The sequence below is a fragment of the Pezoporus wallicus genome, unplaced genomic scaffold, assembly GCF_028554395.1.
Source record: "Pezoporus wallicus isolate ANWC-B61680 ecotype Strahan unplaced genomic scaffold, APGP_CSIRO_Pwel_v1 contig_747, whole genome shotgun sequence".
In the NCBI taxonomy this organism is placed as follows: Eukaryota; Metazoa; Chordata; class Aves; order Psittaciformes; family Psittacidae; genus Pezoporus; species Pezoporus wallicus.
In genome coordinates this window covers 1,564,803-1,586,242 of record NW_026638457.1, presented here as the reverse complement: position 1 = coordinate 1,586,242, position 21,440 = coordinate 1,564,803, and the positions used below count along the sequence as shown (strand labels likewise).

The window sequence follows — 21,440 nt, the reverse complement described above, 5'->3', positions numbered from 1 at the left end:
TAGAAACTCAGAATTTTCAGCATTCAGTGGAGTTGGTAGACTTTCATCTGGAACTCAAGATTTAGTGTCCTTAAGTCAGGTCTGATTTGAATGGATGAGAAAATTGAAAAGGAACTTCAGCCATATAAAGCTTCCAAGTATGACAGTCTAGGTTTCAAACTATGCCTTGCTTCTATAATAAAAGCCACACTACACTATCTTCACCTGGGTGTGAAATTCATTACAAAAATATCACGTAGCGCTAACTGTAAGTATTAAGGTAGATTACTGCTGGCTTTGCTTTCCCTTCAAATAGAAGTTTCGGTTTCATCTGTGTTCAGAGATTCTATGTGCTGCACTGTTAAGCACAGATTTCTGCTTAAATTATATTCCTATCAGCTTTAACATTAAAATAGAACACATTTTAATGTGTGTGTTAAACATCAAATCATTTTTGCTTCAGGGAAACTCTAGTAAACAGTAGCTGTCAAAAACTGTAATGACACAAAATTAAAATAATAGAAAATAGTCTGTAACAACAGCTTTTCTCATCCTGTTAACAGAAGTTCAGCTCTTCATCTTCTAACTACCCTTTACAAAAAGCAGAAAGGTTGAGGGAAGTACAGCTCAGGTACAGAAATGTACCTGTTGGACAAGAGAAGTTGGAAATTATCATTGTTACCATTCTTTGCTTCCTTACTGTGAAGTACACTTCAATCAATGTAAGAAAAATGCAACCAATTTAACATATGCATGTTTCTTCTGTTATGAAAATTACCCTTTCAGTCAGGATTTTTAATACATAAACATTTTTTTCACAAAATCTTGGAAAATATAGGAGTATCATTTACACAGTCTACATTGGTATAAATTCTGGAAGCCTGCATTATGTCAGAAAGAAACTGATTTAAAGAAATTAAACTGCATCAGAAATATTGACAGGCATATAGATTGAATTACATGAATATGAGATACATACAGACAGAGCAGTTCTGCTTAGTGATCAATGTCAAATGAATTTCAAAATTGTTTGTTTCTTATGTCTTTATTTTAGATTTTAATTTGAATTAGTAATATGAAATCAAATCACTATTTATTAACTTTCACTTACAAACAAAAAAAAAATCTAATAGAAGCTTATCTGAAGTTAGAAACCTCCATTTTACAAAGGCTGAGTAACAACATTGTTTAATTCTACGATGATAGAAATTATTCAAAAGCAAGAAGTAAAACCCGAGATTTGAAAGTTTCCACCTATTAATGTGGTATGTAACTGATGTACACAGGCTGTATGGTGAGGTTGCATTGCCCCCTATAGTCACCTTGTGTCAGCTGGGAGGGGAGGGGAAACAGAAAGAGAAGAGAAATCATTTGCAGAAAGTACAATGCATTTGGTTTTGATTCACTCTTTGGAAAGGGCATGGTGGGGAGCAATGCTCAAGTCTAACCTGTGACCATGCTGTTCAAGAAAAATTTGTATGCATTATTCTCCAAGTACTTATGGAGGAAATAAAATGTATTCACATTCTGATCAGAAGACCTCTGCAGCCCCTGTGGTCTGGCTGTGTTTGGGGCGCATTTGTTGGATGCTGGTACCTGCACACTGACAGCACACCAGGGACGCCAGCATACACCTTCATGCGGACTCAGATGCAGGAGGTGGTTCACTTTGGTTCACCAGTGAAAGGCAGGAGGGACTGCAGGTGACAGATCTTTTGCTCTCAGTGGGCACACCTTAGAGGGCTGAGCATAACCAGGACATTTCACTCCAAAGCACATAGGACTCTAAAAGCCCAAATTGTGGCATACATATACAGACTACTTTTTGAAGCAACTTCAGCACAAGGACTAGAAAGAGAGAGAAAAGGCTGAATAGAGGTTCCTCTTCAGTAGCAGGAGCAACTGCAAGGAGCATAGCCAGTTTATTCATGCTGCCCATGGACACTAGCAATGCTGCTCCTTCATAGCCCCTGGGCTTAACCAGGGCAGTATGTTTCCCAAATCCCTGCAGAATAAGATGCCACTTTTAACCACTAGCACAAGGACAAAGCCACATGCCAGGACTCAGATTTTCCAGTCAAGCCCATCTTCCTTAACTTTGCTGTCAACTAAAAAAAAATCTTATCTCCCCATAAAATTAACTGACTCTCAGCAGCTGTCCTAATACTTTTCTCTTATGAATGAACATAATTATGCACAGTATTCAGTATATCTTTTAACAGGGACAGACACAATATAACAAAAACCATACACTCTTGAGACTCTCTTAACAATATCTAGCTTAAAAAGCTCAAGATCAACACTCTCCTTCTTAGGGTGCAATACACTGTTATCACTATTTGTCTTATTTCTGGGGACAGCTTTTCTACTCCCGCAGTTCTAGGCACTACTCCCATAGTTCTAGCTAGAAAAGGTTAGTGCCGCTCCTAAGAGGTGACAGATCTGGTTTTTGAATCTTCTACCTCTTTTCCTTTGGTGGCATAAGCAGGTTTGTAGAGACACGATGAACTGATCGGACTTACGCAGCAAAAATCCTAGATTTCTTCTTACTGTATTCGTTTTAATTTGGATCAGTTGTTGAGGCTCACCATCTATCAGCACCCATGCTTGCACTTACACTAAGAAAGGAGAAACAGAAATAGTAACAGTAGGTTACGGTAACAGCTTAACTCCATTGCAGTGATGTCTTGTGTCAATTGGAGTTGTTTTGTAGCTATGGTTTCAAGAATATGAATTGTCATTAAAATGCCTTTATATTTCATTATGTCTGAGAAAAAGTATTATGAGTGTTCCCATCCACATATCTTCACAAATATTCTCTGTCTAGACAGAAAAGACAGTCCTGCAAAGTGGAGCTGAACAACTTGTTTAGTTTTTGTGAATATATGTCTACACATAGTCCTGTATCAATTCTTTATTTTACTATGATGACTAAAGACTCAATAATGACTAAGCTACTGATGAGATGTGATTGCTGCTTACCCAGCAGATCAATACTGTCTCACTGCCTCCTGATGTGAAGGGGTGTATCCTGATAGCATTCAGCTGTTCGATTATCTTACTCTTAACTGCAAGCTCTTTGAAGCACGGTCAGGTTTTTGTTCTGTTAGCCCCCTAGCTAGCACAAGTTCTGCAGCTCATTGTCTTGGGTTCAGGTGCAGCAATTATTTTTCTCCTTCCTAATAGCTGGTGCAGTGCTGTTGTTTTCGACTTTAGTCTGAGAACAATGCTGATAACACACCGGTATTTTTAGTTGTTGCTAAGTAGCGCTTACCCCGATCAAGGACTTTCTCAGTCTGTCATGCTATGCCAGTGAGGAGGGACACAGGAAGCCATGAGGAAGCAGAGACAGGATACCTGACCCAAACTAGCCAAAGGGGTATTCCATACCACAGCAGATCATGCCCAGTATATGAACTGGGGGCAGTTACCCAGAAGGGCAGATCATGGCTTGGGTTGGACTGGGTATCGATCGGCGGGTGGTGAGCAATTGTATTGTGCATCAATTGTGTTTACTGGCTTTTCTATTCTGTATATGCTGAAGCAGAGTTGCACAATAGATACCACTGTGGTAATTCAGCTAACACAAACTTCTAACAGTGTGCAATTCAATCTTATGTTATTATCCTTGCCCTTTATTTATTTTCTCTCAGCTATGACTCTTTTGTTACTTGTGTATTTTGTATTCAAACACATGTATGTAATACATTATGCTATTTCACTGTTTTCTTCAATCAACACAATTTGATTGTGCCCAAAGAACATACAAGTAGTATGTTCTTCTACTCATGAAAATGGGAGACTTTAATCATGTTACCAGCATATAGTGCCTTCATGCTAAAGAACCAAAACCCACTATGTGACACATATCCATGCCCATAAATGTGTAAACAGCTTTCAGCAGTGGTGCCCTACATAACTGGTGCAGAAGACAGTGACACATTTGGGGAAACAACATTTCTGAATGCCAAACATACAGAGGTGAGACACTAAATCTTATGAATTATCCATGCAAAGCAGACAGAACACTTGTTTTCAAGGTCAAATGAGAAAGATCCCCTGACCTGTGGGTAAACTGCACGTTAATACATTTATCCATCTTTGGAATGTAAGAGATGAAATCAACACAGAGAAATAAACAAGTGGGGTAAGTCAGCCAAGCTACCAAAATCATTATGCCATCTGTTTTGCTGGCATTTTTAATGCCTGTGCAGAGCATACACGATGAAAAATAGATCTCCAATTCAAATTTTAGTTTCTTCTAAACTGAATTGCAGTATCAAATAGATTTACGTTCTTTGGATAACCCTTAATTGGTGAGCAAAATAAACCAATACTAGTTTTTGTAAAGGGAAATTGCAGTAGTGTCTCATAAACGCTTCTACACATCCCACTGGTCTTCACCAACATACTTGAAGCTGGCATGATCCTCTCAAAGTAGTATGTTTTGTTATAGTTGTCAACACTATCATGTAAAGGATAACAATTCAGAAAAGAGGCAAGGTGGTCAATTGATTCTTCCTGAATACTGTGGACAAGCAACACTCAAGTTTGGTTCCTGAACCTGATAGGCTGTTGAAGCACTGCTCTTTGATGGTTCAAGAGAAGCCAATTGTACTACCAGGGGAGCAGACCAGAGAATGAATTCTGACTGGGAATGTCAAGTTTAAACTCTCTAGTAGTGCAAAGAGGTTCAGAAGTGAATGCAAATCCATCCTAAAGCCCTCTACATTAGCAGAATTGGGTAAAAAGCTCTTGTTGGGACCCAGAGAACCACAGTTTCTCTTGCTTCTCTCTTGCCTCGCCAGGAAGAATAAATGATTTGGCTCCTTTACAGGGCACTTCTAAATGCCTTGCATTTCATCATCCCCATCATAGTGAACTGAGAATTTCTGACATTCCCCACTAAACATTTTTCTGCCCCCTGCAGTCACAGTGAGAGAGGCAGATGCATCTTTTCCATTCCTCCCACTGAAGTATTGCAAAATCTGAGCTGGACCATGCACTTGTGTAAGAGGATTCTAGCCAGCAACATAAAGGCTATGGCATGTGGTATGTGTAATGTAGCAGCCTACATATATTACAGTTTTTTTCTAAATCATTGGGATGCTATTAAAAAAAAATTAACATTTACATCTCTGATGACTATAGAGTCGTAGGATCTTGCAGAAATGTTTCAGAGTACTCATCACTGTGCTTTTTAGTATCTCTACACAGGCAGTTAGTTTAATTTCTGATATATCCATGTCATTTTTTTTCATATTAATATTCCCATATGACAAGTACATTACTTCAAGCTGCTGAATTGATTTTCAAGAGGAATCTTGGTATACGTAAATTGTTACTTCTCATAAAACTTTTCAAAAAAATGGCCAGATTCAATTCTATCTTTTGTAAGGAGCATGGAGGAGTATAATGTGCCCATGCCCTATAAGACAGTCTAGCTGGTATTGTTTAGTTATCATCTGTTGTATTTTGTTTAGTTTGACAAGATACTGCAGACTAATAAAAGCATTAAAACTGCATGATTGCAGTATTGGTAAAATATCACCACTGTTGGTCAAGTACTAATGAAAAATGAATGCAATTCTTCACCAAATTCAGACTGCCATTTTAAGAGCAGTCATCTAAAACCAGGCAGTGTTTAGAAATGCATGAATACGATGTTTACCCATGAAGAAAGCAGTGTTTCTTTATATTCCTAAAGAACCATATGTCTGTTTTAGTAGATCATACCAGTTTCTTTTGTGGAGGCCAATAAGGGTCATTAAACACCAATGGGTCTCTGAGTCCTTCTTCAGAGTCAATGACATTGTAGGCTTCACCAGGGATCTCATTTTCCTTCTGTACAAGATCTGCAGGGCAAGGGAGGCAAATGAACTATGAAAAACATAATCACTGCTTTTACTGTTGCTTTTTTATCATAAAAATTCCATTTTTTTAAATTCCATTTAAAAACGCATTTGCCTGTTGAAAGCATAAATATATATTTTTGTTATATTTATAATTTTTCATTTTAAAAAAGAATTTTGTCATTCTTTTTTGAAAAAAAATTCTCTATTTTATTCTCTATTTTAATAAATATTACACAAACTTGTTATGCAAACTTCAGGACAAAGCAAGTGGTTAACAAAGTAAATACCTCTAGAACAGTTTCTCAGAGGTGACAGGAAAATATTTCATAAGTACCTGAGGGGATTAGTAGTCTAACACTCATTTTCAGAAGTGACTTGAGAACCAAGGTTCAGCTTTTCAAAAGTATCTGGGCCTTTAACTCACATTTTACTTTAAGAGAGTTAGACCCTCAAAACCTATGAGGATCTAGAGTTCAGGATGAAAAGCCTTACTGAAAACCAAGGGGATTTGGGTTATCAAAGGCCAGATTTTTTAAAAAGTATTTAGGAACCTAGAGGCAGATATAGGCACCCAGATGATGGGTTTTTTTCAAAGTAGAGTGAAGAAGGGTTAAGTCCCTAACACTCACTGGGATTAGTGTGCTCTTAGAAAGTGCTAAGTACACCTCTGCATCTAAATACCTTTAAAAATCTTTTCTTGAATTGCTTTTGAAAGTGATCTTTATCATCTGAATGCAGTGACTTATCCTATGCTTAATTCTCGACCTCACAAAGGTTGACATAGATGTGCTTTACTCAAATATTTCTTCATCACGATCTTAATGGAAACTGACAGGACTAGGTAACAAAATCTTATTTTTAACAAAATTTGGTTGGTATTTGAATCCAGAAATTCATAAAAGCTTGAGAGCTGAAAATAACAGAGTTTTGCTTCACTGTGATTGCACTTGGGAGAGCTCTGTTAGATCCTGAGCATTCAGCTTCAGGATTTCTCCCTGTAAATGCTAAGCAGCCCACATGAGCACAAGCATGTATGCATGAAGTCATACTGATAGCAGTGCTAGAGTCTTATAATATGAATGAATAACTCACTTTCACCATCTTTGCCACAGCTGGGAAGAAGATAAGGGGTAGAATGAAGAAGAAAGTTTCAATGCAACACAAATCTGGCAAGATGAAGATTTGGATTTTGATTTCTGAGGAAGCAGAATTTCTTTCTGATTGCATTACACTCTGCAGCTCCATTTTTTTTTAGCCTCTGTTATTTTTTTCTTACTTTTATGATTGCTTCATACAATCATCTTACATAAATATAAATTTTTCTGTAACAGTTCTCAGTATTCAGCTTTAAAATGAATCCACTATTTTGTACTTAAACGTTAGTTCCTAAGTCACGTTTGATTTTTTTTTTTCCCTGTACTGACTGGCTCCTGAACATTCTGACTGATAGTAAGCTTTGTCATGAGATGCTGAGATATAAAGAACAACAGGTTACTTCATAATCTCTTCTTGTTAATGCTTGCTCTGGAGAGCACCTGCTGTCTTTAAAAGGGATTTGAGAGACCCAAGATTAAGAAGTCTCCCTATAACAATTACTGTTCTTATTACTGAAGAATACTCATACCAATGTCACATCTTCCTGATGGTTTCAAATTCGTAGACTGAGGGAGAGATAAACGTCAAAGAACCATATAGTATGCAATTATAAGACATCAAACTGGTCCAATACAATTCCATTTTGGAGAAGAGTAACACTATCAGACTAATTGATTTCTGTCTGCAAAGTATCTGTCAGGACAAAACACGATCTGACACCATTTGAATACTTTTTAAAGTGCAACAGTGCTTACAGTATTTCTAACCATCTTCCTAGTTGATCCCTATTGGGTAAATTATGCAAGGGGCTATGTGAAGGAAAGCTAAATGAACCATAAAACCTAACACTGACAATGTTTCAGAGAGGGTATCAAAACGCAAGAGTACTACTGCCAGTATGTCTTGCTACCTCTTTGACTTAAAAGATACAAAAGTATAGACTTCCATTCTTACAAAGTTCAGTCAAGCTTGAGACACAAGTAAAGGATCTGCTACCATGACGCCCATCATAGTATATCCCATATTACTCCACAAAACATTTTTCTAAGCCTATTTAACCACTGAGCTCCTATTGCCATTACCCGCATTGACAATATCTGTGCAAAGCTGGTTCTTTGAAATATTATCCAAAGTCATAAATATTTGGAAAATTAATATGGAAAAATGAAATTACATTAAAAAAAAAGGGAGATATCCACTGAATCTGCCCCTCCTTTCTCCTTTCCAGAAACCTAGGCTCAAATAAAGGACATGTACTATAATTTGCTTCTTCTTCCCATCCCTTAACTCAGGATCCTTCAGAAGACGTCTTTAACAAATAGAGAAAAAAAGCATCAAACCAAAATATCAAATGTTATTAACTAAACTTTCAATTTAGCATTCTTCCTAACTTCCTAACTGAGAAAGTGAGCCTGCTGGGAACCTCCCTTTGTCCCATCTAAGGGCATGTGGAGGTCTTCAGATGGCTAAACATCTTCTAGGCTATAGCAGTAATGTCTGCACCAGCTAACCCATTTAGATAGTTGGAACTAGATGATCTTCAGGTCCTTTCCAACCCTAATTATTCTATGATTCTATGATTCTATGACCCAAAACAGAATTGACCTAGTTTTATTTCCAACTAAACTAGTGGAACTCACAGACTGGTTAGAAACTGAAAATAATTATTTTAAATCAGATGAAAATGGTAGGTTTTTTAGAAGGAGTAAGTAATTGAAGGCTACAGTGATAAAGGGTAACTAATTCAAGATCGGCATCCTGGATACTAGGTGATGGAAAGCCAAGACAGCAGTTTGCTACAGCTGAAGACAGTTTTAACTGTCCCAAGTTGAGAAGGTGAAATTGTTATCATCATGAGGTTAATTCACTTTTGCTTGGATATATTTACGACTCCTCCAGTGGAAGAGAATACAGTTCACTGCTTATGAGGTCTCTATTTATAAACGCATTAGAATATTTTCCTGTTTGTGCTAATAACAAAGCTTGAAGGATAATCTCAATATAATTTCAGTGCACATTATGCATAGCTGTCTTCTTGACTGCAGAACACCTGAAATCCATTGATTGTATCCACAGTGGTAAAAAAAAAATGTGCAAGCAGCAACCAAATTAATCAGTAAGCTGCAGCATGCTGCCAAAAGCAAAGATGGCTAAACATTAACTTTATTGGGGTTTATTCATCTGTCATCTCAATGAATAATATGTTTCCAGCACTGCAGATACTGTGTCAGCTACACTGTGGACCCCAGTGGTATATAGTGAGCTACAAAACCACACAGATACAATGAGATAGACTTCTGAACACAGAAATCCAGACTCTTCCAGTGATACACAGATCAGTTATTATACAACAAACCCCACTAGCTCCTTCACAGCTTGCTTAGTCTGCTGTGTCACTATGTAGTTAAGAAGTCTTTAATCTTCAGGCTGACACAAGCGCAATGAGTCTACAGACTAAAATTTCATACACAATTTGGATGAAAGCTAATTGCTGCCTGTTATTCTATCTGCTTTCCTCCGAGTAGCAGAATGTGGGAAAGAAGTTCAATGTATTGCTTTGACTGCTTCATGCGTTGTGCTATGAACTGCAACAGTGAAAACACTAGTAAAAAAAAAAAAAAAGTTATTTCTGTGTTTCATGAGTATAAAAGATTGTCAGATAGTCATAAAATACTGCTGGTCAAGATGTATCACTCAAGATTTATGTTTAATTTACTCTGAATCAAAATTCTCTTCTCCAGGTTCCCAACTAAAGACATATTTTTTTACCATTATTTCCAGCAAAAAATGTGTTTTCAGATCTGAGCAATGGTCCTTAAATTAGATCTTTGTGGTACCAAAAATAAGCTCACTAAAGGCAATTAGCGCACAAAGCTTTATGCCCGTATGTGTAACTCTTGAACTCCAATGGGAGTCCACATTGTGCTAGTGAGTAGGACTAGCGACTTCAATGTAATACCGTTAAAACTGTTATAATATACTATTTAAAATTAAAACAAGCATAATGATTAGACTAAGTGAAAACTGTTCTTCATGGAGTATAATAGATTAAACAGACAGGCACAAGATATAACAAGAAAACCAGGAAAAACAGCAGTAAAATCAAAGAATGTGAACATCTATATAGCACAGTTTACCAGAGGTGAAAAAAAACAAGGAGATAGTGCTTCAAAATTCAATAATCAGAGCAAAATTATGAATTAATAAGGAAAATTATATCTTCCAAAAGTCATATTTGTGATGTACAAGATATCTGAGCCATATTCATACATATATTTTAAAAAACGGCAAACCACAGATTTCGATAATATAAAGCCTTTTCATAATCAGAGAATGGTATAAGAAATCTTCTTAATGAAACAGCTGCACTGTCTCCTGTCACAATATCCTTTGATGACAAATTATGCTTCAAGGTGAGAGCCAAGTCAGTTGAGATTCTTATTGTGAATTACCCCATAGGAATCCATATCTATCTCTCTCTCTCTTCTGACTACAGGTAGACCCTGATGAGATGACAGCCTATAGAGTAAAGTCACCCTTTGCAACTTCCTTCCTATTGCAATAATTTTCTGGTTAATGTATCTATTTATTGGACACTGACTTAAGTACTTCATGCTTTTTTTTTTTTTTTTTTAATTTGGAAGGGGTAAGTATTTTAGCAATTTTTTTTCAAGAAATTGGTACTTCCTTAGAACCTTTTCTTATCATTCTTTGAATCTTATGACAGTGGTTTTCAGCATTTCTCATCATACATTCATATTCACCACCATTTAATCAAAAAAAGGATAATTTTAACTATCACTTTTGCAGGAGATTTAATCTATAACCAGGTAACTCTGGAAGTTTCAAAAAGTATGTAGATGAGGGGAGTCCTGGTGTAATGGTTGGACTTGATGATTTTAAAGGTATTTTCCAACCTAGTTGATTCTATGATTCTGTGATCGTATAACCCATTAACAGTTCCTCCACACTGTACACTCAAAAACTGTTCTGCATGTGTGTACTATTTCCCCCCAGTTTCGGTTCTTGCTGCCTGATTATATCAACTGAACTTAAATCATTTTTTAAAGGATGTTAAATAACAAAACAAATTCATTAGTGTGTTGTAGGAAATTTATCCTAGAACAGCCTGATTTACACATCAGCCTCACCCTTTCCAATCCTAAAAAATATGGAATCAAACCTTCAATTAGAAAAGTTGCATATACTTTTGACATCAAAATAGCAACTGTTGTTCTGCCTATCTTACTACAAGTTTTTAGATAACTTGGAAATTTTAGAAAGGTCAGAGTGACCAGGAAATAAACAGAGAAGAATATAGGGATGTAATCATGCTGCTCTGTAAGTCCATTGTGTGCCTGTATCATTAATGCCACCGGTAATTCTCATCACCCTGTCTCTGGAAGAACACCAGTGATAGTATTTCCAGAGGAGGAGGCATTGGAAATGCGCATACTCTCTACCCACAGCACTACTTTAGAGCCAGTGTCACTCTGGACAAGCACCGATTTTCAGCGCAGAATATGAGAGCACTGCCAGAGACAGACTGCTGAGCTGCCAGGATCCTTGGTCTGACCCAGCATGGCAGCTCAGCACGTTTTAATAATGAAGCTAGTCTCCAGAAATGATCAGAAGAAGCTTCCTCTTCATTTGTCACACTGCCTCCTCACATACACTGAGCTTTATTTTTGAGGCCAACCTCAATAGCCAACCACAGCTGAGTGAGCCCCTGGCTATTCTAAATTATATTAAGGCTGAGAATACTGTAAATCAGGCAGGAAACTTCAATGCCACCTTTGGCCACAACGACCATCAATTGTTTCTCTCCATTAGTCACAACTGGACTCTAGCCTAAGTGTCTGCAGTCTTAAACAAGATACTGTCTTTGATGACCAGTTTCCATCAGACTTAAACTAGTTCAGTGACAAAACAGTTATCCTCCCCGACAACCTACGGAGGTGAGAGAAAACAGTGAGAAATAAGATGTTTTCCATGAAAGAGAATTTATATGCAAAAAACCTATTCTTCTGCTACAACCAGCAATCTACAGTACAATATTTCTAGGATACACATAATTCTGGCTTAGTTCCACAAAATGAATGGTAAAACTGCCTCAATTTAATTACCACCCCATGAAGCAACCTGACAGTCTCAATGCAGTGCTTACTAAGCATTTTACCTCAGACATCTTGAAGATGTAGTATAGCACTGAAATTACAATACATACCATGACTTGTTCTGTCAACCTACTTTGGGAATGCAGCATGCTTGTCTCTATAATGAGCTGTCTGATATTCACCCATTTCACCTGTAGCAAACAGGAGTAAAATGTAAGTAACCATAAGTTGGATTATTAGTTGAAAGCAAGCTAAAATATTCATTTTTGGCAGAAGGTTTCAGATTCTTCTAACTATTTAAACAAGTGTAACACATAATTTACTTACATTTAAATTTTGAAAAACTTTTTGATTTTTGTAAATTTTTAATTATTACAACCTGGAATAAAAAACAACCCCTATTCTCTCCTTTTCCATATAACTTTTGCTTACAAGATTCCTGGAAAGTATATTAGGGACATGCTTGCTACTATGTCAAACACAGTGGTAACATATGCATTACTTGAGAACACGTATGTGTGTCCTATTAAGAAAATTAACTCTGCAAGAAAAAGTTTTCTCTGTTTAGTTAAAAAAAAAAAAGAAGAAAAGCAATGTCTTAAAAAAAATAATAGGACACTTTATAAAGCTTACATTAATGCAGTTCTGTAATGTTTTTAATAAATATTTATGCTTCAAAATACATGCTAGTCTGCACTTCTGCAAATGTACCTTTATTAAAAAACAAAACAAGTGACCCAGCTGGTTTCCAGCAGAACAAAGATTGAGACATATTTACTCATGAAATCTTACTGAGAAAAACTGAGAAGCATTTTTCTTTTTAATTTTTTTAACAATCCTATTACATCAGAACCAAATTGTGCTATCCTTCCCCTGGCTAAGTAGTTTTTAGACGACGTGGAAAAGTAGTTAAGCTCAGGCTAAATTTTAAAACACTCACCTTACAGGAACTATTCATGCCTATAAGAAGGCCCCTATAGAGCATCCAAGAAATTAGTGAATTTTCATTGACCTAAACCACTAACTTAACACTGCTGTGAGTTGTGTCATAGCGTGAATCCTGCTTAATGCCATCTCAGAAGCCATGAATTGTGGAACGTAGAAAAATAATACCCTCATTAGCCATAGAAATAGCCTAAAAAAACCAAAACCAAACAGGCCCACCTTTAACTTAATATAAATGAATAAAGAAAAAGAACTGACATCCTCCTTCTGCTTACCTGTAGGTTTCTAAGGAGTCCTTGCAACAAACACTTATATGTAAAGTTATTATCAGATGTTATTAGAAACCTTGGAGTTCAGATCATACAAGTATGGGAATGTACAGTATTTGAAACGCTATTAATGCCTGTAAGTTTAAGAAATTAATTGGAAGCCAATAGAAAACTTAGGCTTGAAATGTCTTTATGAATAGCAGAATACCAACAATACATAATATGACATGCCCATTTGTGCTCGAAATTCCTTCGTTTCCTGCACTATGTTTGGTTAAGTCAGTGCTCTGTTCCCTATGATTGCCTGGGAGCAGATACTCAAAAGTAATTGTGCAGATCATACACAGCACATATGATCCAAACCATAGATTTGAAAGTCCAAATATACCTGAGAAAGATCACTTGCTTTATGATATAAAAAAACCAAACACACAAAGAAAAAAACCCCAAAAACAAAAACAAGAAAACAAGTTGAAACCTCTGCAAGATAAAATATAGTTTAGATTTGCCAGATGTTGGCTCCCTTGCAAACCCTTTGTACTTACCCATTGTCTTTGCTTCTTACCCATTATTTTAGTATGAATTATTTCTGAAACTTTAGTTTCTTTCTTTCACACAACAGATCTCTCTTTATTTGTTTCAAAAATAGAAATGTTCAGTCACCTCTCTTCAGAGTGACAGGGTTACAGAAAACAGAAGTACCTCAGGATTTAGAAAGCACTTCCCAGTCACTATTATTTGAAAGCAAGAGTTTTCACTCTCAAAGTGGCATAATGCCCCAAAAGAAACAATACCCTGAACAAAGATGAAACATCGTAGATTACTTTCACAGGCTTTTATTCTACAATAGAGAAAATATCCACACTCAAGCTAGGCTTCTTTGAAAAAAAAAATTTTCTTTTTATATAGAGATAAAAAGCAAAGCTTGCAGGTCAGAGGCTATAGGGGAAAAGAGCTAATGTCTCCTCAGGCTTTGATGTTACAAGTAGTCCCTTGTTACAGAAGTGTATTAGAGCTACTAGTAAACCGAGCCAGCATGTTTAATAACCCCTTTCAGTATGGGTGGTATATGGATTATGCTGTACATAACACAGCAAGGAAAGTCATGCATATTATGAACAATACATAGACCTTTACTTTAACATGTTAACATTACTTTATGGCATAGCTAAAAGGTAATGTGTGGTTTATAGATCCCATAGGAAGACCTCTCTTTATAAATGAACCTGAAACAACTATAGACAGCAAAGCAGGATTAAGCGTTCCTCTCTCATTGAAATGTAACACACATAATGGGTTTTGCACCAGTGTCTAATGCCTGAAAACAGCAAATTTCAACCTGTTGAGAACCAAATACAAGTGTGATGAGTAACAGCATACGGTGCCTCTGTTGCTTTTGAAGCTGAAGGACTGCAGACTGCAGGAACCACTCTAAAACAGTACGGTCCCATTCAGTTGTCTTTCACTAATTCTTATGACCAACACCTGAATGACCTAATGCACTACTTTGGTTCTGCAGTGGTTCTAATGCACCAATGCACATAATGGACCAATTTACATTTTACCTATTTCTTGGAACGCTGTATCTAAAAATTAAGGATAATATGCTGGATTCAGACCAATAAAGATAAGCTTAAAAAAAATCAGCTCAAAATATTAATTAGTGTTGGTGCTATGTAGCACCCAGTTGTAGAATAATAAGGGACAGCCTTAGAAAAAATGTTGAATGATTTTTAACTTCCTTGGGTTTTTTTTTTTTGTATCCATGTAACTTGAAACTTGATAAGAGCACTAATCCTCAAATTAAAAAATAAAAAATAAATCTTTATTCTCTTAGGTATTTTACATCCTCCACTACATACAATGAAATATAGTTTCTGATTGAGTTTTGTGTAATTTGGAAAATTATGTTTGTTTGGATATTAGTGAAATGCTAATTGCTGACTGAGACCACTGATTATGCAAATTTGAAAACTGCATGAATATCAGCTTTAGGTACCCTGTAGTTTGAGCGTTGCTTAGTAGACAATCAAACAGAGAGACTGTCCACCAAAACCTCTCAAAAATCTCAAGTAATCAGAAAGCTGAAATGCAATTACCCTACATCTGAACCAGGTGCAGATACACCCTGGCAACTTTTCTTGGCAGAAGTGCCTACAGGAAATTTTGTATCAGCTCTAGTTTTCAGCCAGAAATGAGCCACCACAAGAAGGGTTACAAGTGTTTGTAAGGGACTTGCACTAAGGTGTTTCTGCAGGAAAGATGGAAAGGCTTCAAAAAGAAATAGAAAAATAGTAGAAAGGATGGCAATGTGAAAGTGAAAAAGGGCAAGAGTTCAAGGGAAAGCTAGGAAGGAGGAGATGAAAAAACCCTGGTGTATGAGGAGTAGGGATACAGAAAGAAAACTATGAGAAAAAAAAAACCACGTCCAAGAGGAGGATTTTTCGCCTGATTGATCTTAACAGATTTCCAGATTACATTTTTAGCTTTGCAAATTTTGATTAGAAATATATTTAAATGAATAATTCACTGGAACTATTTGAGAGCATGATGTCCTAAATAACAGCAGTCTTTCTACACTCAGTTTACATATTGGCAAGAAATGTTTAAAATATTGATACTGGCTTCACAATGCTAGGGAATCACCCTATCCCTCTGCTGGAAGCTACATCTCTGAAAGCACAGCTATGGAGACCGTCCTCCTTCCCTTCAGCCGTAAATGTACTGCACTGGTGTGCACTCACCTCTGACACAGTATAAACTCTTCATTGTATAGACCTAAACATACGCTATCTGTATAATGGGTGCATCAGAAAAGACTCGCAAACCCCATTAAAACAGCACCAGGAGCAGAGCTGTAAACCAGTGTCCAAAACCACAGCAGTTATATTTATCAGAGGATTTCCTGAGGTGTCTGACAGCTTTTAGCAATTAAAATAACAAAAAATGCAGACTTGCTTTTTCAGTGGAAGGTATTAAACACAAAAGGTACACTTTGTTTCTCTCAAATGATCCAAAGTGCCAGAGATGGACCATGTCCTGTCTTCCGTTTCAACATCTCTTTTGGAAATTTCCAGACTTTTCCAGATGTTTCCAGGCTATCTCATTAGTAACATACTTATGAAACACTGCTATGGTCTCCTGTTTCTTCATCCTGCCTCCACACCAATTTCTGCCTTACTGGTGAAGTATCTGTGCAATGGCAGGTGGGTTCCCCAGTCCTTTTCTCTTTTCGTCGTTCAGCATTTATGTTACACCATTTAGGTAGTAACACTTTTTAGATTCATTTTCTCCCTTTCTTTTGGAGAGGCCTTATGTAGACCCCTTTCTAGCTCCCCAAGCAGGACCAGAAGGAGCAGGTGTGGCTTTCCGGGTGGGAATTATAAGCAGCATCATTTTTGTGTGCAGTTCATGGCAATGCAGAGTGGAGCCATAGAGATCCCCAGCAGGCTGGTGTGCTTCCTCCCCCACAATGCTTCCTTTTTGCCCCTGTTCATTCTTCAAGAGCAAGCTACCGGGAGCAAAGACTATCCAGTGCATGTGTTTGGAAAGAAGCGCAAGAGAAGGCTCTACTGCCAATATGCAACATTGATGAGAGTTTTCTTAAAAAGCCATGAGAATTATAAACAATATACTACTGCCATGTGTTAAAAAAGAACGAGGTCACTAGTGAGAAAGAAACTAAGTGTTATTCTTAAAAGACAAAGTCAGGAGATACAAAAGGGCATACATCATTTCCCTCTGAAACTGTATGATAAAATGACAGCAAAAATCAGCTTAGGAGCAACACATGAACTAGCCTTCTGGGCCTCCTGCTCTGTTCCTTCCAAGACTAAATGGATCTGTGTCTCTCTTTTGTCACATTGTTGTAACTTTCATTCAGTCTCCCCACTTCACCTTGACCGCATCTGAACAGTGACAATATGTTTCTTGTTCTTAACACTTTTCCCAGCAAGGATCACTGACAGCCTCTTACTTTGTATTTTCTCAGCTTCTGAGGCAGTGGTTTCCCCCCGCCTTCCTTTTCCCCCAACCATCATCACTCCTATATGGGGAGAATTCAGTTCAATTTCGGTTTTAAACGTTAAACGTTTGAATTAGCAAATGTCTTCCAGCTTGCAGAGGAAAGAGATGGTCTTTAAAAAAGAAAGGAAAAGAGTTTTACTTTTTGCAAAATAAAAAATGAAAAGCTGCAGAATAATCTTAAATCATTTTATACTGCACATAAAACTTGAAAATAATGAGAGCTCTTCAATTTAGCAATGATTGGGGTTCTAGGCATACAAATCAAAGAGAGCTGTAAAATTATTAGAACACTACAGTATCTTTCGTAAGCATTTCAATTCAGAGGTGATCAAAGATTCTGGACTTGCAGAGCAATTTACTTGGCATTTGCAGGAAAGCCTCACTCTTTCAAACTGAAGCACTCTTAACAATATGAAGAACTCCAATAATTTTAAATTGATGTATACCATACATGCCTAGAAATCCAATTTAGTCTTTAAATAAAAACATTATAACTTCAGAAGTATTAAGGGCCCACCCACAACATAACAGCAATCTAGCTTTTCCAATTCACATGTCAATTCAGCCTAGCTGTTATTTCTCCCATGCTAGGTTTTTCTGGCACGAGGAATTGCTGAAAACATTAGAGATGAGTGCTTCTTTTAACCCTATCCTTCAGGCTTGCTTTCTGCTTATTTATGATCTTTTTCCCAAGCTCAGTGAACTTCTGGACAGCCTCAGATTACAGACTGATTTGAAAGGTGTAAATGGTATTTCGAAATACTTTTAAATATGGCAGATTAAAAACAGAAGACAATGTTTAAGCCACATCAAAATTGCAATATATTCTTAACCTTTAATTCATCTCAGTTTAAGTTTGTGAATACGTGTATCTAATTTACCTGAGTTTTGGTTTGCTAATAAGTAGTTCTATTCTTAATGGAAATATAAAGCACATTGAGTTCTAAAACAATATTAATAAGAGCAGGAAAATTAAGTCTAAATTTTAAAAGTTATGCCCCAAGTATACATGAAAAAAAAAGTTCCCTGAGTAAAAGATCTTCTGTGTTGACCCCTCTGCTGCTTCCAGGCAGATCTTCCTTCTGTGTAAAACAGACTCCTGTCACCAGCCAGTTTGTGAAGTCTCTGTTTTGCATAGCAGAAAACACCTTTCCAGTCCTACTGCCAATACCAGAAACCCTTCCTGTAGCCCACAAAGCTTGTGAGTGCTCACAGGAGTGCTACTGTCTATAGAAACTCAAGGGGGGTTTCTCTTACTGACACAGATGTAGGTCTGTGTGAGACACATGTAACGCAGACACTAGCTTCTCCAACATTCATCATGCCAAAAAACTTAACAAAAAACAACAAAAAAACAAAAAAAAAGTGAAGTTGAAAGAAACTTCTGGAAATCACCTGGTGCAACCCCCAATTCAGCAGAGAACCAACACAGATCAGGTTGCTCAGGATTTTGTACAGTCAAGATCTCCAAGGATGTAATTTTATAAATCCCTAATACTTCTTTATTTTGTAAATTCTGGTATCCTAAAATCATGAATTTTAGATTTTTTTTCTGCGAAGTTGAGGCCTGTTTGCAAAGATAGAACATATCTATGAAATATTAATCTAAACTAATGCAGGTGACCTTAAATTTTTTTTTCTTGGTACTACTGAAGTTTATGTGATCTGTGATAAGAAATCTGTTCTGTCCCCCATGGGCTATAGCTTAGCCTCAAGACTTAGTGAATGTGGGACTTAGGGTAAATTTAGTGGAGACTATGATGTCTATAAACCCTTACAAATGTCACACCAAAAAAGCATTAGATTTCTATCTCAAACTATGCCAGGACTCGCAGTCAGGCGGCAGAAGTGCTTACAAATATCCATAATAATGTTCTCGGCCTTATAAAATAAATATAGCCTCTGGTGGTGGAGACTAACACCAGTTAGCAGAGGCTGTATTTTAAAGTATTCATTCTTCTTTCTTGACAATAGAAAGAGCACTATAGAAAGAAAACTTCTCCAGAATCCTTTAAATAATGAAACCTGAAATACCTGTTATCGGACAAACCTGTGACAAAGCTTGAGGACCAAACCACAGATGTTGGACACAATGGCACATTTCATATGCATCTCAATTGCTTTCTACCAGATTTGTTCTTCCTTTTCCATATTGGTTTTCTGTGAAGTTTGACAGCAAACTTGTTTTGGAAATGTTAGAAGAGAAACAGTAGTCACTGCTACAAAAGGGAAATGAACTACATGTTCAGTGTTCTGTAAGACAAGATTGTCCAAACAAAAGAGAAAAATAGTTCATGCCATTACAAATATTTTGTACAGTAGCCAGATGCCTCCTACTATTTTTGAGTCAAAACCTCAAATGTTCATGACTTGACAAAAATCTAGAGGTGTTAATCTATAGCTAACCTTTTAGCTTCCTCAGTGTATGAGATTATTGTTCTGCTTTGAGTAGAGTAGTTTAATCAGGTACTTAACAGCTACAGCTATCAGAAATCAGCTGCCTACAGTCTTTCAGAAGCCTTAGGCCAGGAAAATAAAAAGGTAAATAATGCCAGAAAAAAAACTCTAAACTCAGTAATCTCTCCTAATAACTTCATAGGTTTCTCTTTTGGATTTATCTCAACTCCTTCATATGTTTTAAAAACTTACCTGAGTAATGCCCTAAAGATTTCAAGCACTGTAATGCATTTTTTAAAATACCATTTTTCAATACGAATTGGAGAACACCTTGAACCAAAAAGAATGGTCTTTCTAAAACCAATTAATTCTTTGGTTTTAAAATGTTTCTGTGTACTGAGGACAGACAGAAGGAGCAGCCCTGAACAAGGACAATACTCATCCCAGACAAAACTGGTAGCTGTCAGTTGCTTTTGCTGTAGTTTTATCCAAAAACCTTATTTTCTGCTGGTTTGATTTGTTTTCACTGCCTGTTAAACACAATTGAAACAGAGTATATTCATAATTCTGCGGATAATTCAAAAACTGTGAATGGATTTCATTGAAACTTCCCAGTTCTTTGGTTGCAAAAAGCATCAGTGAATATTTTCAGTCAATTTCAGCCCAAAGACTGAGGGCCTCACACAGTTATGAACATATGGCAATAGAAGCTGACACAAACCCTTCTGGTAATCCAACCACAAAGCAGTAAAGAGTGCTATACTTCCTTAAGTGTACATGTAGGATATTTGATTTGTTGTAAAAGAAGTGTCCTGCTTTCAGGAAAAGAAAGTGCCCTGCTTGTAGGGCATTTTCTCCAAAATAAAATCACATTCTCTTACCTTTTTACCTGTATATTTCTTTCCAGAGAGTTCTGTTAAAAAATACGAAATTGAAACCAATAACTCCTTTTTTACTCTTTCAGATAGACAATGTTGTAAAAACCCCTACAAATGCTAAACTATAAATGCTTAGGACTAAGGAGGGCATTACAACAAAGGGGAATAGTAATAAGCATGTAGAAACACTTATAATAGAAAATACTTGCATACTTACTTACAGTGATCACTCTTCAAACTATCACAAAACACAGCTGGTTTTCCAAACTGACTAGCATTCTACCAGCAAACTGAACACGGTGTGCCTATTTTTCAGGCCTTGTTTAAAGACCTTAAAATTAGAAGTAAATTAGATTGAATTTCTATCAGACAAACTTTTTCATATCTCAATATGCATACGTGTATATATATACGTACATATTTAAATTGTGATACTTTGTAAACACTATAATTACCATATTAGATAACCCTATGACCAAAATGACAAATTACTGAAATTTGTGCCTAGTTTAATCCTGAAAAGCCTCACTGTAGTCAGCAAGAATTTACAGAACCTGGGTGAAGATATAAATACATGTATTTAGCATTTAGATTCTTCAAGTAATGCATGAAGCAGCATACACTACTGAGTGCTAGTTTTAATTTAAGAATTCATCCTCTATCATGGAAATAAATCCTACACTGAAGGTGTTATTTTGCAATTTCCTTTCTTTTAATTGTAAGCAAAACAAACATCTTTGTTATTGCTGTGAGAAAGGAAAGAAATAAAATAAGGAGACGGGACAGAACATACAGGAAGAGGGGATTTTTGACAAATTGTATAATTAATATAAATAGACATTGACTTTTTTTTTTTGTTTTGTAAAGGAAATATCAAAA

At 36.5% G+C, this 21,440-nt stretch overlaps 1 protein-coding gene across 5 annotated transcripts in view; it reads right to left on the bottom strand.

The window, feature by feature from the left end:
• LOC130599963 (uncharacterized) overlaps positions 1 to 21,440 on the bottom strand; it is a 205,551-nt gene that overhangs the window by 22,395 nt on the left and 161,716 nt on the right. For 4 of the 5 annotated variants that reach the window (XM_057410830.1, XM_057410829.1, XM_057410828.1 and 1 more), the window contains 2 exons: positions 12,157 to 12,237; positions 5,716 to 5,834 (listed from right to left, as the gene is read on the bottom strand). In XM_057410830.1, coding sequence (XP_057266813.1) covers positions 5,716 to 5,834; positions 12,157 to 12,237 — 200 coding nt within the window. The remainder of the gene's footprint in view (positions 1 to 5,715; positions 5,835 to 12,156; positions 12,238 to 21,440) is intronic. The other variant, XM_057410831.1, reaches the window with a different exon arrangement.